The sequence below is a fragment of the Pelodiscus sinensis genome, chromosome 7 (genome assembly GCF_052426305.1).
Source record: "Pelodiscus sinensis isolate ZL-2025 chromosome 7, ASM5242630v1, whole genome shotgun sequence".
NCBI classification, from domain to species: domain Eukaryota; kingdom Metazoa; phylum Chordata; order Testudines; family Trionychidae; genus Pelodiscus; species Pelodiscus sinensis.
The window spans coordinates 10,897,938-10,913,899 of record NC_143058.1 but is presented as its reverse complement, the minus strand read 5'-3'; the positions used below and the strand labels follow the sequence as shown (position 1 = coordinate 10,913,899).

The following is a 15,962-nucleotide window of genomic DNA, read 5'->3' as shown; positions in this document are numbered from 1 at the left end:
TGACATGAGACAAAAGAGAAAAGTGGTGTCAGCCTGGGCATTAGTCCATGAAGAGCTCAGGATAATCCCTCTTCAGAAGGCAAAACCTGCTGGGATGGCAGGAGTTGCTGCAAGGGTGCACAGGTGCTGTTATTGCAGGTCTGGATCTGGTACAGTGGCTGGGCTGTGGGGGGCCCTGCACCACAGAAGACATGTTGCCGGTGAGGATGTGAATTCCCTGCCAGAGCTTCATAAGGGAAAGCTGTGCAATTTTAGCCTGACCTACAGTGCTCTGAACTAGGGATGTAAAATGAATAATTTAATTAAATAGTCGATTCTTATTGGTCACTCGACTATTCCAATAAGGGGTGGGGCAGGCAGCCAGTATGCTCTGGGCCCACTCCCGAGGAGCTCCCTGCCACTCTGCACTGCTGCCTCTGTATCAGAGGCAGCAGTGTAGGGTGCCAAGTGGGAGCTGGTCCATTGGGGGAGCCTCTTTGAAAACCAGCTCCCCTCGTGGACCAGCTGCCTATCGCCCCGCACTTCTGCCTCTGATACAGAGGCAGCAATGCAGGCTGGCAGCAGCCTCTGTCCAGGGGAGGTCTGAGCTCCCAGACCCAGCATGAGTCAGGACTCAGCTGGGCTGCATGCCTGACTGGTTCCTCACACACTTTAAATGCAGAGCCGCAGCAAGAGTAGATCCTGGACACATCGCAAGCCAGGACTCAGCCAGGGTGCTGGCCAGCCTGCTAAAAAATTTACTGGGGCTGGGGGAGAGGAAATGCATGTAGTCTATAGCATTAACCCATAAGCTTTTGCTTATCCATTAATCGACTACACTATTACTTCCCTACTCTGAACCTACTGCACCCAAATCCACACAGGTTTTTTGACAAGGTTTATTTGTTTTCCTTCTTTCATTGTCCCCATAGAACTTTGCTTTCTCTTGGACTCTATGAAGTCTCTAGGAGGAGAAAGAAGGTCATTTTGTTCCCATTGTGCTCTGGAAATATCCATACAAATCTAGACTGCCATAATCAGATCAGACAAAAAGCCACTTTGTCTTCCTTTAAAACTCATATCTTGGCACTTAGAATAATAAAGAAAGTATTTCCTAATATGCTGTCCAGCTAACACACTTGTTTGTAGACTGCTACTGACAGGATCTCACAGCAAAACGACGTATTTGTTACCAGCTGGCAGGGAAACTCACAATTTACATTATGCTTTAACATGGGTTCTATCTTGATATATTCATAGCCAGTTTTTCCAGACATGTAGCCGACAGACACAGAGATAAAATGACCTAAAGGGTTTTTCTATAGCAGCTGTTTGCAAAATTTACTCTCTCCTTGATACCTCCTACACAAAACTGCAAAAGCCAACATCTGTTTTTAATCCACATGTCTCTCGCCATCCCCCCAATTTCCAGTGCTAAAAAATATATATATTCAAGTTTACCTTCAATGTGACAGCTCGGTTATATTCAGTATGAAATGCACCATCTCTGTTGAATGAGGGGTGAGAAAGAGTGTTAACTTTCAGGAACATTGCTAGAAATCGTACAGCTGTTCTCCCTAGCATCTTGTTATGCAGAATAAAATTATCCTATTCAACACACAGAATTGAGTGAAATGTACAGCAAAGCAATTTTAAAAAAAGAAGAGGAGAAACGTAAAGTAAACAACTCCCTAGTGAATAATTTCCTCTGCGAAGCCTTAATGAGAACAGTTACTAAAGGTATGATCTGTGGAGATGCAGCTGCTCAGCACCTCTTACATTTGCAATAATGCCACGCTTGTTACTTAGAATACATAGCCCTTTTCATCAATGGACCTCAAAGTGCTTGGCAAAGGATGCACGGCATTATTACAGATGGGGCAACTGAGGCACAGAGACAGGAAGTGACTTGCCCATGATCATCAGCAAAGGCAGAAACACAACCAAGGTCTTCCAGGTCCCAGTCCAAGGATCTATCCACTAAGCCACACAGCCTACTTCACATTCATACCTCTATTCACATAGGCCTGATTGGGCAAAGCATTTAAGCATGTGCTTACATCCCAATAAATTCAATACCTAAATAAATTCACCTTTAATGGGATGTAGGCGCATGCTGAGACGCTTAGTTGAACCGCAGCTTGTTCAGCTTTATATGTCCAACTGTACAGGGGCAAGTTAATGAACCTCTGTGCTAACATGCAATATAATAATACAGAATTAATAATGAATGTCATGTGATTATTATACAGTAGCCTGAACAATTAGTACCATAAAATCTGATTCCAGTCCCATACTTACTTATAATGCATTAATTCCACCCCTTTCTCCTTTGAATTGGGATCTACCTTCATCTTCCTGCATACTTTCCGGCTTTCTGCATCGCTGCGAGATACAGGGACAGGAAAAAGTATGGTTAAAAAAATGAAATCGAAATGTGCCCAACATTTAAGATAAAATGCATGGCTCTGCTCTCTTATCAGCTTTGTTGTGAATATGGTCATTTAGAAACCTCACTCATTCCTCGAGCAAGAATACAGGAACTTTGTGGCAGTCACCTCTGATTCTAATTGTATGTACATGGGGCTAAAGAGTGATGAAACAGGAACCAATAATTCCAGTTTCTCCCCAAATTCCTATCCGCTGAAACGGAGTTTAACTGCTACTGAGTTTACCTCTCTGGTCTGGCACCCTCAGGACCTAACCAGTCCCAGAGGAAAGAACTTGCCAGACCAGGGGAAGTCCCCTGCCACTAGACCGGCAGCCCACTGCTGCTTCCAGTCCCCAGCCCTGTGCCTCCATCCGGCTGTGCTGCTGGCCCTGGCCAGGTTTGCCAGACACTGGCTCCCCACAACGCTGCCAGGGCTCCCGGTCCCCCCGGCTGGGCTCTCAGCCACACTTCTAGCCCCCTCTGCTCCTGGGCTCTTTGGTTCAGAAACATCCATGTTCCTGCCAGGACACAGATGCCCGGTTCATGATTCGGTGTGTAGGCAACGCTTCTGCTTAGGCGACTAAGAGAGGGATTCCAAGTTTCAGGAAGAATGTGCCCATAGCTTTGACGACAGGATTGGTGAGCAAACGGTGTTCCAGAAGGGATGGGAATTAAAATCAACTTTTGTACCTGAGCAGGAGGGAATTCCAGGAAAAAGAAGCAGGCAGCATGCAAGCAGTGGAGACCAGAGTGGGACAGAAACTGAGTCAGAACGGTAAGAGGGGGCATGAGAAGAAATTAAGAGAGCTATAGACCCTAATTCAGGAAAGCATCTGTGTTCAGAACAGTGATTCAGCATTTGCTCCAATCCCACATACTTAAGTGCTGTCCTGAGTTAGGTGCAGTGGTCAGAGCAGAGTTGCATGGAACCTTAAAGATTGTTGTGAATGTGAAAGACAAGAGAGGAAGCCATTGAAGGGATTTGCAGAGAGGCCAGAAATGGTCAGAGTGACACAGAGGAAAGGAGGGTTCATGCTGGCAATATCATTCTTTGCTTAGACAAAAGAGAAAGATTCAAAAGCTTTGAGACCTGTTCCTCGGCAGATGGCAGCCGGCACTTTTTGCACCAATAAATCAATTTAGAAAATGAAAACACTGAGTGCCCATCAATGCTACTGAAGTTTAAACTCATTAGTGCCACTTACGAAAGCTTAGACACATTGGGTATGTCTATACCGCTATAAAACACCTGCTGTTGGCTCATGCCAGCTGACTCAGGCTCACAGGGCTTTGGGTGCAGGGCTATAAAACTACATTTTAGATGTCTGGGCTCTGAAGTCCATACCCTGCAAGGAGGGAGGCTCTCAGAGCAAGCCAGCCGTGGGTATTTTAGTCCAATGTAGCCACACCCAAAGGCTGTCAGGAGCGCCACAAAATGCAGTGCTACTGCTGGTGTCTGTGACCAAGACTGCCAGGAGAACCGTCTGTCTCCTTACAAACACGAGAAATGAACAATCAATTAACACTGTGTTGCAGATAAGGGCAAACCTTGCATGCAGAGGTTTTCTGAGCACACTTTACAGATGGCATCACATTTCCGAAAATAGTACTAAGATACAAAAACATCAGTGTGTTCTACTGTGGATGCAAATTAGCATTCTGAGGAAACAGCAACACTATCAGAACAGCTTGCAGTTTCACACCCATTCCTGGAGTCACAGGTCATGGCCAGTAACCCATTTCCCTATTCTTCACTGTCAAATACCCAACAGACCACGGGCTTGCTTCTCCAAAACAGTTCTCACTATGGTCAACCACATGTTTGTTACCTCCATGCTGGACTGCTGGGATTCGCTCTCTGTAGCATTACAATGGGGCAGCCCTCAAACACGGCAGCCAATACCAAACAGGGCTGCCTATCTCATGAGCAAAGTGGGACAGTGACAACACGGGACACCTACACTCTATGCTGTAGCCATGTTGTTGTAACTTGTGTTAATTGGCAGTCATTTAACTCCAGCTAGCCAAACACCTTTGTAAATATTCCTCATAGCACCCCAGAAGCGTTAGTTCCAGGACACACAGAACTGTGGTTTGCCTGGCATCTCAGCTTCATCTCTAAACAATTTTTGCAGAGTGTCTAGATTAGCATGTTCAAAGGTTTTGACAACTTTATTAGCCCAATTTATAGTAGGGCCACAGGCTCTACTCTAGACAGAGTTGTAGGCCTGCAGATAGCGTTGCAGGATACTTGCTTTCTGTTGCTGGGAATGTTTATTCTGGTCTGTTGAACAGGACGCAGAATGGGACTCAAGAGACTTGGATTCCATTCCCACCTCTACCACTGATTCATTGTGGGAAAGTGACTTAACTTCCAATGCCTCATTCTTCCTATTTGTTGAACAGGGATGGGGAGACTTACTATCCCTTTAGATTTACACAGAACTAGTACTACACAGTATTGTTTTCTGATGGAAGGGATGCCTGGGTATTAAAATGAGATTCTTATGACTATCTGTGAGGAACGTAACCCAGTGCAATTCCTAGTAACTCCCTGCTAGAGCACTTATTAAACAAAGGAAATAAAAACAACAGAAGATACCTGTCAAAAACAGCCTCTGAAGCAGAGGTGGGGAACTTTTTTTTGGGTCGGAAGCTGCTGACCCACAGAAAAAATCAGTTAAAAAAAAACCCACACCCTTCTCACGTGACCCCCGACTGAGAAGGAGAAAGATACTCCCCACGTTCCCCTTGCACACCAGAGCCTTAGGGAGGCCCAGGCTAGTAGAGTTTGTGTGCTCCAGCCCCAGTGGCGAGGAGGGGCTAGAGCACCAGCATGGGCTCCCCAACACTGAGGGGGGGCGGGAAGACCCCTGAGGGCTGAATCCAGGCAAATGGAGGGGGTGCATCCAGCCCCCGGACCTTAGGTTCCCCACCCCTGCTCTAAAACCTGGCATATGCTGGGAAATTGCCCCAATTTCAGCCACCTGTATAAATGCCCAGATGCAAACCCACTAGCATAGACAAGGGGAGCTACGATTTGCACTGGTGCATCTTAACCTGGTTTCCAGCACAGGTACACCAGGCCAGTGTAAACAGAAGTTTCACCTAACTACACTAGGCCTGCACCGAGTAAGGCTGGATCACAGAAAATCCCCAGCACAAATGACGCTTAAATATCCATCAGTAAATGTTTCATGCATCACTGCAGATGTCATAGCTTCACCGATTCCAAGGCCAAGATTTCAGCACGACAAATGCAGAGGATTCATTTATGTTTCTTTGGAGAGAGAGAACCCAAACAATTCATTGGGAAGAGAATGCTGCTGTACCTAGTTATGTTTTATCTACGCTCCTTCTGCTTATCTCCCTGCAAGCCATAAAACAAAATAATCCTCAAGGTGTCTGTTGATAGCAACCTTTTCCGATACATTTGGTAACTGCCATTATTCAGTAAATACCAACATCACTTCAGCCTCTGCTCTGAGGAGATTTACCTCCTTGGGATTTCAGCCAACAGCCTCTCTCGCGTGACAAGCGTTTCACCTCTCACTTGGGAAAGGATAATTAGGTCTCCAGTGTTTGCAATTTAATTATACTCTTTGAAGAGGAAAGGAAGTTCATTCTAGGGCCTTTAAAAAAAATTCAGATACACATACAACTCCCAAACTGACTGTCGAACGAATAAGACATTCAAGACAAGGATACAGGCTCAGGAGAAATACCTCAGAAGTGCTAGCTTAAGTAATGAGGTCAGGAACTCTGCTCACATTAATAGTGTTCTGCTCCCTCGGGACACCCCCCTGCTACACGAAGGTTAACCCAGTAGCTCAGCGTCATGCCACCGCTGACAAGAAAGGCCCGTTTTATTTACAGTGTGTTCCAGAAATAATCCAGCTCTATTCCCAGTGTTTAGCCCAAACCAGAAACCAGAAGGATGGATACACAAGGAAACTCACTGAAAATCTCCACAGAGACAGGGTGGCTGAACCCAAGTGGTTCCATGTCACCACCTCCACCCTACTCTGGATCCACAGAAACCATTAAGGCAGTGGTGGGTAATTTGCAGCCCATATGGTTTCTGTGTGTGGCCCATGAGACATTTTGCTTGCCAGTGCACACATGCAGGTTTGCCAGATTCTGCTGGTTTCCATCCATCTAGTTTTTCTCTTATCAGTTTTACTACAGTGACACACACACATACAGCAAGGGTACATGAAGCAAGGTGCACATGGACTACACACAACATTGACTGTGAGAGCCCTGTGCTCCCGCCGCTATGCTTCAATCGGCACACTCCACAAATTCTAGGTACACACAGCAGTTTGCAAAACTACCTTATCCCAGGAGACTGTCTTGGTTATGACAATCTTGTGGCCTACTGAGATGAAGAAGGGCCGCTCATGTGGCCCAATGACTAGCCTAGGTTGGAAGAAACCTCAGGAGGTCACTACATTAAAGGGTCTATAGTTGAGGGTAGGGATGTAAGCGACTAATGGACTATCTGATAAGCAAAAGCTTATTGGATAGTTGACACACTAGTCAATTAGTCGCTTCCCCCACCGTTGCTACCTGTATAACAAAGAGGCAGCCAACTATGAAATGTACAAGAGTCCCGCTGGGACTGCTGCGCGGAGTCCCACTGGGAATGCTGCTGTCCCTGGACTCCATGCCATGTGTCCTCTTTGAAACGTACAAGAGATCCCACTGAGGCTCTTGTACATTTCCAAGGCAGAACACACTAGTCCTTATCGACTAATTGAATAGTTGATGGAAATCCCATTGACTATTCGATTAGTTAATTAATCGAACATTAACATCCCTAGTTGAAGGAGAGACAGACCCTGTGGAAAGCCACTTCTGAAATATCCATTGGAAACTTGTGGAGTTTCCTAGCATCAGACAACTGTTGACTTTAGCTGGTATGGAAACCCACTTTGTATTGCCCCACACCTCCATAAAGGCGATGGAGTTGGTCCACGTGAGGAATTACTGGAAACGCCTGAGGGATACGTGGTGCTGTTGGGCTTGAGAGGCAGCGTGAAGGCATTTTGCCTGAGTGAGGTTGTGTGAAGATCCATGGGCTAGGAGGAAGAAAGGGATACATTTTCAACTCAACTTTCAGAGAAGTGGAGAGCCAATGAGTTGGAGAGATGCAAAAAGGCTGTTCCCAAAGCCAGGAGCCACATAGAAAAGGCTCTGCCACCAACAGCGGGAAGCCTGCGTGGAGGGAGAAAAGAGAGGCTGGTGCTAGTTTTTTGGATGAAAGACATGGTCCCGGAGTTTGGCTGCAGCGAGCCCAGGCAGGTTTTTAAGACACCTATGAAATCAACTCTGACTGAAATATTGTGCTTGGAGGTGGCACTGTTGATGACCATCCCATCAGATGCAAGTCAAAGATTCCCCTGGCAAATTCTGAAATCCGCACGACAAGACTCTGTGCACTGGCCGATGTCCCCTTTCTCTCAATTCAGGGACAGCAAATTCTGGAGTCCTCTAGAGATTTCTCTCCACAGACAATGCTGTCCCTTGGCTTCTCACCAAGGAAGTCACAGGAGCTCTACATATGTAACAGCCTCTGGCCAGCAAAGGTCTGAAGTTTTTCAAACCCTCTCCTAGAATATGACTAAACTCCATCTGAAAAACAAGTTCACTTCTATAGCCCAAAATAGACCAAATCATCTTAATACAGCGCCAGCACCTGGCTGCAGCTTGCTTGGCAGTCAAAACTGGGCTCTGTAGCCAAAACAAGCCTGTAGATGCAGCCAATGTGGTACAAAAGAAATGGCTAATGAAGACTTCTTGGAAGCACCATATTAAATAATGACTTCAATAAAACTCCCTATATTTAGCATTGGTTCACTCCCACATAAGTCACAGCCATGCACACCCCGCTGAACCATGCAGCTGTATCTCAATCTGAAATTAGGTTCAGTGATTCCTGCCTATTACATTTCTTTTGTCAGTTCTGATTATTTATTAACAGCGCCTAGAGGTCCCAGCCAGCACCGGGGCCTCCCAGCGCTAGGCTCTGTACAAACCCACTGTAATCACTAGACCTGTCCCTTAAGAGTTTACAATCTCAACAGACCACAGACCCAATGGGAGGGAGAATCAGAGGCACACAGTGACGAGTGACTTGTCCAAGCTCACACACTAGGTCAGTGTCAGACCAGGCGTGTCTAACACCCAGTCCAATCACGATGCCTCCCAAACACTTCAGAGGGTGAACGACAGGGCAGTCCTTCCGCCATCGGTGTTTCCTGTTCACCTTTGCCTCTGCTCCAAGATCTTCAACTTCTCCACAATGTGCCAAGAAAAACATGCCCAGTTATAACTCCAGGTTAACTGTAAGTCTGGGAACATCTCTTGAATTTGTCCTGCCCAATAGCTTCATAGGCAGCCAGCATTCTCTGTGGTTAGTGTGCCCATGGTGTGCTCTGGCTAACCTCCCAAAGCCCGCTAGTGTCACTTCTCCAGGTTACCAACCCCAGTGTGCAGCTTTTGCAAAGCCCTCCGGTGGGTTTCCACAAATACACACACTGTCCTGTTTTTCTTTTTTTGTGGCTACAAGCCATGCGTCTGTGGACGTGCCTGAGAGTTCAGATCCTGATACCAACTCTAGCCACACATCCACTTGTACAGGCAGTCCCTGAGTTACATGTATTAAGGATGTTAAGAGGACTAACTGGGTACACAGTTAGTCAATATGGGGAGGTGCTCAGAAGGAGCTACCCCGCTGCAGCTCTGCAGTCTAAATGTAGTAAGAGCCGGGCAGTAGAGTAGCTCTTGGACCCAGCGCCAGCTAGGTCTCAGTCAGGCTTGCTCAATCCTGACTCCTGCCAGGTCCAGAAGCCCCTGTCCACAGGGGGTCCCAGCAGGCAGTTGGGATCCCCCCATTCCTCCCAGACAGGGGCTGCTGCCAGAGCAGCCTCCCCTGGTCCTCCTGCACGACTGCCTCTATCAGAGCGTGGGGGGGAGGGGCAAGAGACACTGCAGAGACAATATTGGGGGGAACTGGCTTTTAAGCTGGCTCCCCCCAGCACTGGATCCTGCTCCCTCTCCCCGCAGTGCCTCTGATATAGAGGCAGCAAGGGGGGAGGGAAATGCGAGTAGTCAACTCAACTACACATTTGCATCCTTAGTGTGTATCATTATTACTTCCTAGTCTGAGGCAACAGCTGCCATGACTAGTGCTGCTTACAGTATGTCACGTTTATATGGATCCTCATATTCTATAATGATCTCAGGCCCTTCTGTATCATTCTCCAGAGACAGATCTAAAATAGGAGGGGGGAGGGAAACCACTTCTCAGAAGCTGTCAACCTGGCTGCCAGAGCCCTCTTATACTCCAAGAGCTGTGCTAAGCAGACACCGGATGATAATGGTTTACATCCACTCAGACAGAAAGCACATACATCGCTCTCAACTTGGACAGGCACTCAGATACTGTCACAACGAGAGTAGCATAAGAACTTACATGGAACGGAATAGACAAGGACCCAGACAGCAAAACAGAGATAAAATTTTAAACACGGCAAGCTTAAAAATCAAAGGGCTCATTCCTTAACCATAAATAATATTTGCTGTAAGTGTGATGCTGCATTTCTCATGGAAATGAATTTACAAGAGAAGGGAGAACAACAGTTTTGCTTGTAACAGACAGAAATCAAGCATTGAGTCAGGCAATGGTTGAAGAGTTAGATTTTATTTAATTTGGGGGGCAGGGAGATTTGAACTAAAAAGAAAAATAGGAAGTAAATAAGAAAAGGGATTAGCAAATCAACAAGAATCCAGGGTCTCATGTGGATTTTTGGGCTCATCCAAAACACAGCAAAACTCATCCATCAGAAATCCACAATGTTACATAGTTCCGTATTCTGAACATTTCCCTGAAACGTGATGAGAATGGGAGAAGCAACAATTTGTGCTGTAGAAAACCAGCACCCCAAGTCTTCCCATAAAAATGATTCTATCTAGCTGCTAGCCAATTAGAGTGCCAAAAAACCTATATACAAACAAAACTAGAGGAGAGTGACATTTTCCAAAACTGAAGCACAGGAAATTATATCATGAACAGCAAAAGTATCTTAAACCAAAAAAACACAAACACCCCAAATTAAAACGAATGCCAGTATCCACAGACATCAATAATCAAGCACAGGAAAAGAACCATTGTGCACCATGATCTTCCAGCTTTGCAAAAAGTCAAAGCTATAATGAATTGTATTTTCCATGGCATTCAAAATTAATAAAATAAGACAGGAATACACGAATCCGCATCAAAATAGAATGTACAGATTAAAAAAAGCTACCAAAGCCTGTGCGGAAAGCAAGCAAGTTGCACGTTCTTTTTTTTTTTTTTGTTAAAGCCCCCTCTCATTATCACAGACTTTACAAGACTCCATCTAAATTGTGGGATCTTGGCCTAGGATAGGGCTACTCAACATGAGGCCCGCGGGCCGCATGCGGCCTGCAGACCATTTATTTACGGCCCGCAGTGCATTCTGGGTTTACACAGGGCTCAATGTGCAGCCCGCTGGTGGGAGCAAAAAAACCAAAAAAAGTAGTCAATATAGTGGTTTTCTGTTGAAATGCATTTTAGTAGTTAAACTCCTGGACTGTCATTACTCATTAAAAGTGCTGTCATATGGGCGGAAATCAAGTAAATATTGCATTTTATTAATATCAGCAGAACTGACCTAAATGGGGCCTGCATGTTGTGTAGTCTTGCCTAAGTCTTGCCTAAAGCTATTTGCATATATTTGCATGTATATGCAATCTTACTTAAGTTGTGGCCCTCAGAATGTGCTGTGAGTATCATTGTGGCCCCCGGAGCTTCCAAAGTTGAGTAGCCTTGGACTAGGAGATTCCAAATTATGATAACACCCCTGTGACTCAATAGCAGGCTACAAGTGTACCTCTGAATTCACACTAGAATTAAATATATATGAAATACTTCTTAGAAATATCTCACAGATATATATATATATAGAAGCCAGAGTGGATAAAAAAAATCAATAATTATTTTAAATATTAAAAACAGGATTTGTATTTAAATTGGATTTTTTAAAATCAATAAAATACTTCGTTTCTCATTTAAAAATAACAGTTATAATTAAATCTCATCACAAAAATGCTACCCCTACACTGACAGTCTCATATAAATAAAATAATGGTTCTAGTGACTGTCTAGCTCTTGCGTCTTAAAAGTTCTGGGCTTTCACTTTCTGTTTCGCAGCAGACTAAAGTAACATGTGCAAAGAGACACAGGTTGGATAGGATTGTTTTTGTTCTGTACTTTTGTGGTGGTGGACCTAGGCCAAGCACAGTAGAGTTAGTTAAGACATTGCCTTAGAGGCAGAGGCAATACATAGGAAAAGACAGAGGCAGCATAGAAAGAACAATGGAGTGGACTGGAAAGAAAAAAGGAACAATTTATTCCTCCACTCTTTGGCCACAGAAAAACTGCCGTGGCTTCTGGGTATAAGAGAATACTGGGAATACTCAGAAGAAATTCTTTCATGGGTAAAAAAGGAAAACATGTCAAGCGTAACCTGTGGAAGATGATGATGTAGGACCTAACTGCAAGAATGAAACAACATAAGGAAAACAGCTTATGGGGAGAAAATGATGTGGATATGTCTGAAGAATAACATGGATCAATTGGTTAGTAACTTAAATAATTCTCTTTGCAATACATCATTCTTCAAAACTTTCTCTGTGTCTTGTAGTATAAGTGTGATTTAACAAGTCAATTCCCAAGCTGTTTGCTATGGTGGATGTTTCTAGGAAAAATAAAATGTAACAACTAATTAAACAAGCCATAAGGATTAGCTAAGTTTAAAATCTATCACCCAAGTATACAATACAGAAAGCTGCAGTAAAGAGAAATGTAGAGTTACCAGTTGCCATCAAGTATCATTTTCTTATTTTATATTACATAAAACATGCCCCTTATTTTAGAACATCATGTCCACAGACCATAATGGTGATGCCATAAATCTATTCCCTATTTTACTTCAGCAAAATTCAGGTTTCCCAAGGGAACCCCATCCTATGCTTGTTTTCTCACAAAACAGAAGTGCCAGTGAATTCAGTGTCGCTTACTCCAAGATTGACAGTGCTGATTCTAAGTGTGGTCAGTCTTAGCTTTTTTGTTAACTTGGAACTGGATCTGCATCCTTGCTGGAAAAAAACAAATGATTAACTGAATAACAGACTGAGAAGAATGACTATTCAAAATCATTTTTGAATTTTGTTTCAGGATCCCACTTAAGAGTAAGAGACTCACTGCCTATCTGCAGTAACTTCAGAGAAATCTGTTGGAAGCAGAGTTAATTAATTCTTAGCTAGTAACATTAATATTAATATTTCACAGTTAATCAGCAATTCAGGAAATCAGGAAACAAAAGAGAAAGTTGAATGCACTATCCAAACGCTGTGCATGCATTCCAACAGTCTCCAGTTAGATGCTGCCATAATTCTTCTGAACTAATGTAACATATCAGGGCTTGAAGTGTTTTGCATCTAGTAACCAAAGGCTAAGCCTACTCACCAGGCTGAAGCTCCCTGATAAGCCTGCTCCTTTCCCCACCCTAAAGGACTATTATAATTATAAAATAGTTAGCTTCACTGTAAGAAAATTATTCCCCACGAGTGGGAAATATTTACAGTGGGTCAGGTAGGGAGCAGAGGCAATACAGGTAAGTCTACACTGTTAATAGAATTAGTGTTTTTAAGCTGTGTTAGCCAACCCACAGAAGCTAGCACAGGTTAAAATAGCTATGAAAAAAGCCAACTCAGCTTTTAAGTTGATTAGTGGCTCCCTACCATGCTTTAATACACATTGCTAACCCTTACCCCTGAGTTGTTTACCTACAGCCTTGGCATGATTTAGGAACATGAAAACATAAGAATGGCCACACTGGGTCAGACCAAAGGTCCATCTAGCCCAGTATCCTGTCTTCTGACAGCAGCCAATGCTAGATACCCAAGAGGAAGTGAACAAAACAGGGAATCATCAAGTGTCTAGGAAGGAGACTGTCTAGGAAGGAGTACTGCAGAAAGGGATATAGGGGTCATAGTGGACCACAAGCTAAATGTGAGGCAACAGTGTGACACTGTTGCCACCCTACCCCCCAAAAAAAGAAGCAAACACGATTCTGGGATGCATTAACCAGAGTGTTGTGAGCAAGGCACAAGAAGTCATTCTTCCGCTCTACTCTGCACTGATTAGGCCTCAGTTGGAGTATTATGTCCAGTTATGGGCACCACATTTCAGGAAAGATGTGGAGAAAATGGAAAGGGTCCACAGAAGAACAACAAGAATGATTGAAGGTCTAAAGAACATGGCCTATGAGGGAAGACTGAAATAATTGGGCTTGTTTACTTTGGAAAGGAGAAGAGTGAGAGGGGACATGATAGCAGTTTTCAAGTATCTAAAAGGGTGTCACAAGGAGGAGGGAGAAAAATTTTCCCCTTGGCATCTGATAATGGGACAAGACGCAATGGGCTTAAACTGCAGCAAGCGAGGTTTAGGTTGGACATTAGGAAAAACTTCCTGTCAGGTTAAACACTGGAATAAAATTGCCTAGGGAGGTTGTGGAATCTCCATCTCTGGAGATATTCAAGAACAGGTTAGATAGACATCTATCAGGGATGGTCTAGACCCGTTGTCCTCAACACGGTGCCTGCGGGCGCTATGGCGCCCGCGGGGGCATTTGTATGCGCCCGCCAAGTGCTCGGGGCTGGCTTGGTCCCGGGCACATGGCGCATGGTGAGCGCCGGCACCGGGAGCGCTGCGGATTGGCCGACCGCGCTCTGGGCGCGCGGTGCTTGGCGGGGGGGGCGCCGGCCCTGGGCGCGCGGCGCTTGGCGGGGGGAGGGGGCCGCCCACGGGCACACGGCTATGGGGGGGCCCCGCCCCCGGGCACGCAAGTGTCCCCGCCCCGTGGCGCCCAGCGGGCGAACGGCCACGCCCCTGGGCGAACGGCCACCTCAAATGGTTGGGGACCACTGGTCTAGACAGTGCTTGGTCCTGCTGTGAGGGCAGGGGACTGGACTCCAATAACCTCTCAAGGTCTCTTCCAGTTCTTGTATTTTACGATTCTATAAGTGATCCCTCTCCTGTCATCCATTTCCAGCCCGAGAGAGTCTAGGGACACCATTCCTACCCATCCTGGCTAATAGTCATTTATGGACCTAACCTCCATGAATGTATCTAACTCTTTTTTGAACCCTGTTAAAGTCCTGATCTTCATAACCTACTCTGGCAAGGATTCCACAGGTTGACTGTGTGTTGCATGAAGAAAAATGTTTTTGTTTTAAACCTGCTACCTATTAATTTAATTTGGTGCCCCCTATTTCATATGTTATGATATAGGAGATCATCTCTCCAATAGTATTTCAAACTGAAGCCCTACTTGGACCTATTAGAATCCTATGCACTAGCACAGTGGTCAGAAATTTCTCACCAGCACCCTGGCCAAATTCTAATATGGGTGATTGCATAAGGCTAGGTCTACATTACCAACATAGGTCTATGCAATGAGGTAAAATCCCTAGACAACACAGATATTCCTGCAAAAACCTATTAGTACACACAGTTATGCCAGCAACTGTGATTCTAGTGTAAATCCCATCAATAGCTTCAGATATTTGTATTCTTCTCTTCCTCTCCTAACTGTCCTGTAATGTTTACTTGCTATCCTCCTCTGCACAGTTACTGGCTTTTGCCCCAGACACTCGGCTAATCTTCACCAGAAGCAAAGAAATAAAGTGCTTTGCAATCCACCTATATGCAAGGCCCTGTATAAATGTGTTCTTCTCTTTTCTCTCTTTGCCAGCCCCAGGAAAAGTTCTGAAATTTGCAACGTTAAAGTTTCTCATTACAATTTCAATATCTCTCCCCCCACACACAAATAAACAAACTTGTAGAAAACTGCAGTTAATATATAAAATACACATGCATCCCATTTTTGACCAGCTCTTATTTCCACCTTCACTCACAAAAAATGAAATGGGTTTATGACTCTTAATCCTAATTGTAACATCATCGTCGTTTTAAAAGCTCCTCTCTTCCATACCAAGTAATTCAACAGGGTACTTTACTACAGATCCAACAAAAAAATTCTGTGTTCAAAAGATCACGAAACAGGAAACTCAGGCAGAATTAAGTCACCCAACAGCTAACAAATATTGTAAGATACCAGAAGGTAACATCTACAAAGGAATTCATCAGCCACCCACACTCATTTCTGGAGGAGGCAGATGGAATTGAGATATAGGACATGGAAGCAGGAAGGTGGAATTAAGACCATCCTAAGAGCAAGACATCTTAGGCCAGATGGCATTTCCCTTACTTGCAAACAGTCTGGATGTGCTAAAGCTGAGCACATGGACTGTGACAGCAGATGGGACCCACACAAACAGCTTTGTTTCTGTTTGGGACCTACATTAAAAGGAAGCATGTGTGTTTGATGAAGGATTAATTACTCAAAGCCAAAGAAATATGCACTTGTTTTGGTTTGGTTTTTAAAAGCAATTTCCA

General features: G+C 44.6%; 1 protein-coding gene across 1 annotated transcript in view; it reads right to left on the bottom strand.

Moving 5' to 3' along the window:
- PDIA5 (protein disulfide isomerase family A member 5) overlaps positions 1–15,962 on the bottom strand; it is a 148,370-nt gene that overhangs the window by 97,850 nt on the left and 34,558 nt on the right. The window contains exons 4-5 of the mRNA XM_075933121.2: positions 2,281–2,364; positions 1,441–1,486 (exon numbers count right to left, since the gene is read on the bottom strand). Of these exons, the coding sequence (XP_075789236.2) occupies positions 1,441–1,486; positions 2,281–2,364 (130 nt within the window). The remainder of the gene's footprint in view (positions 1–1,440; positions 1,487–2,280; positions 2,365–15,962) is intronic.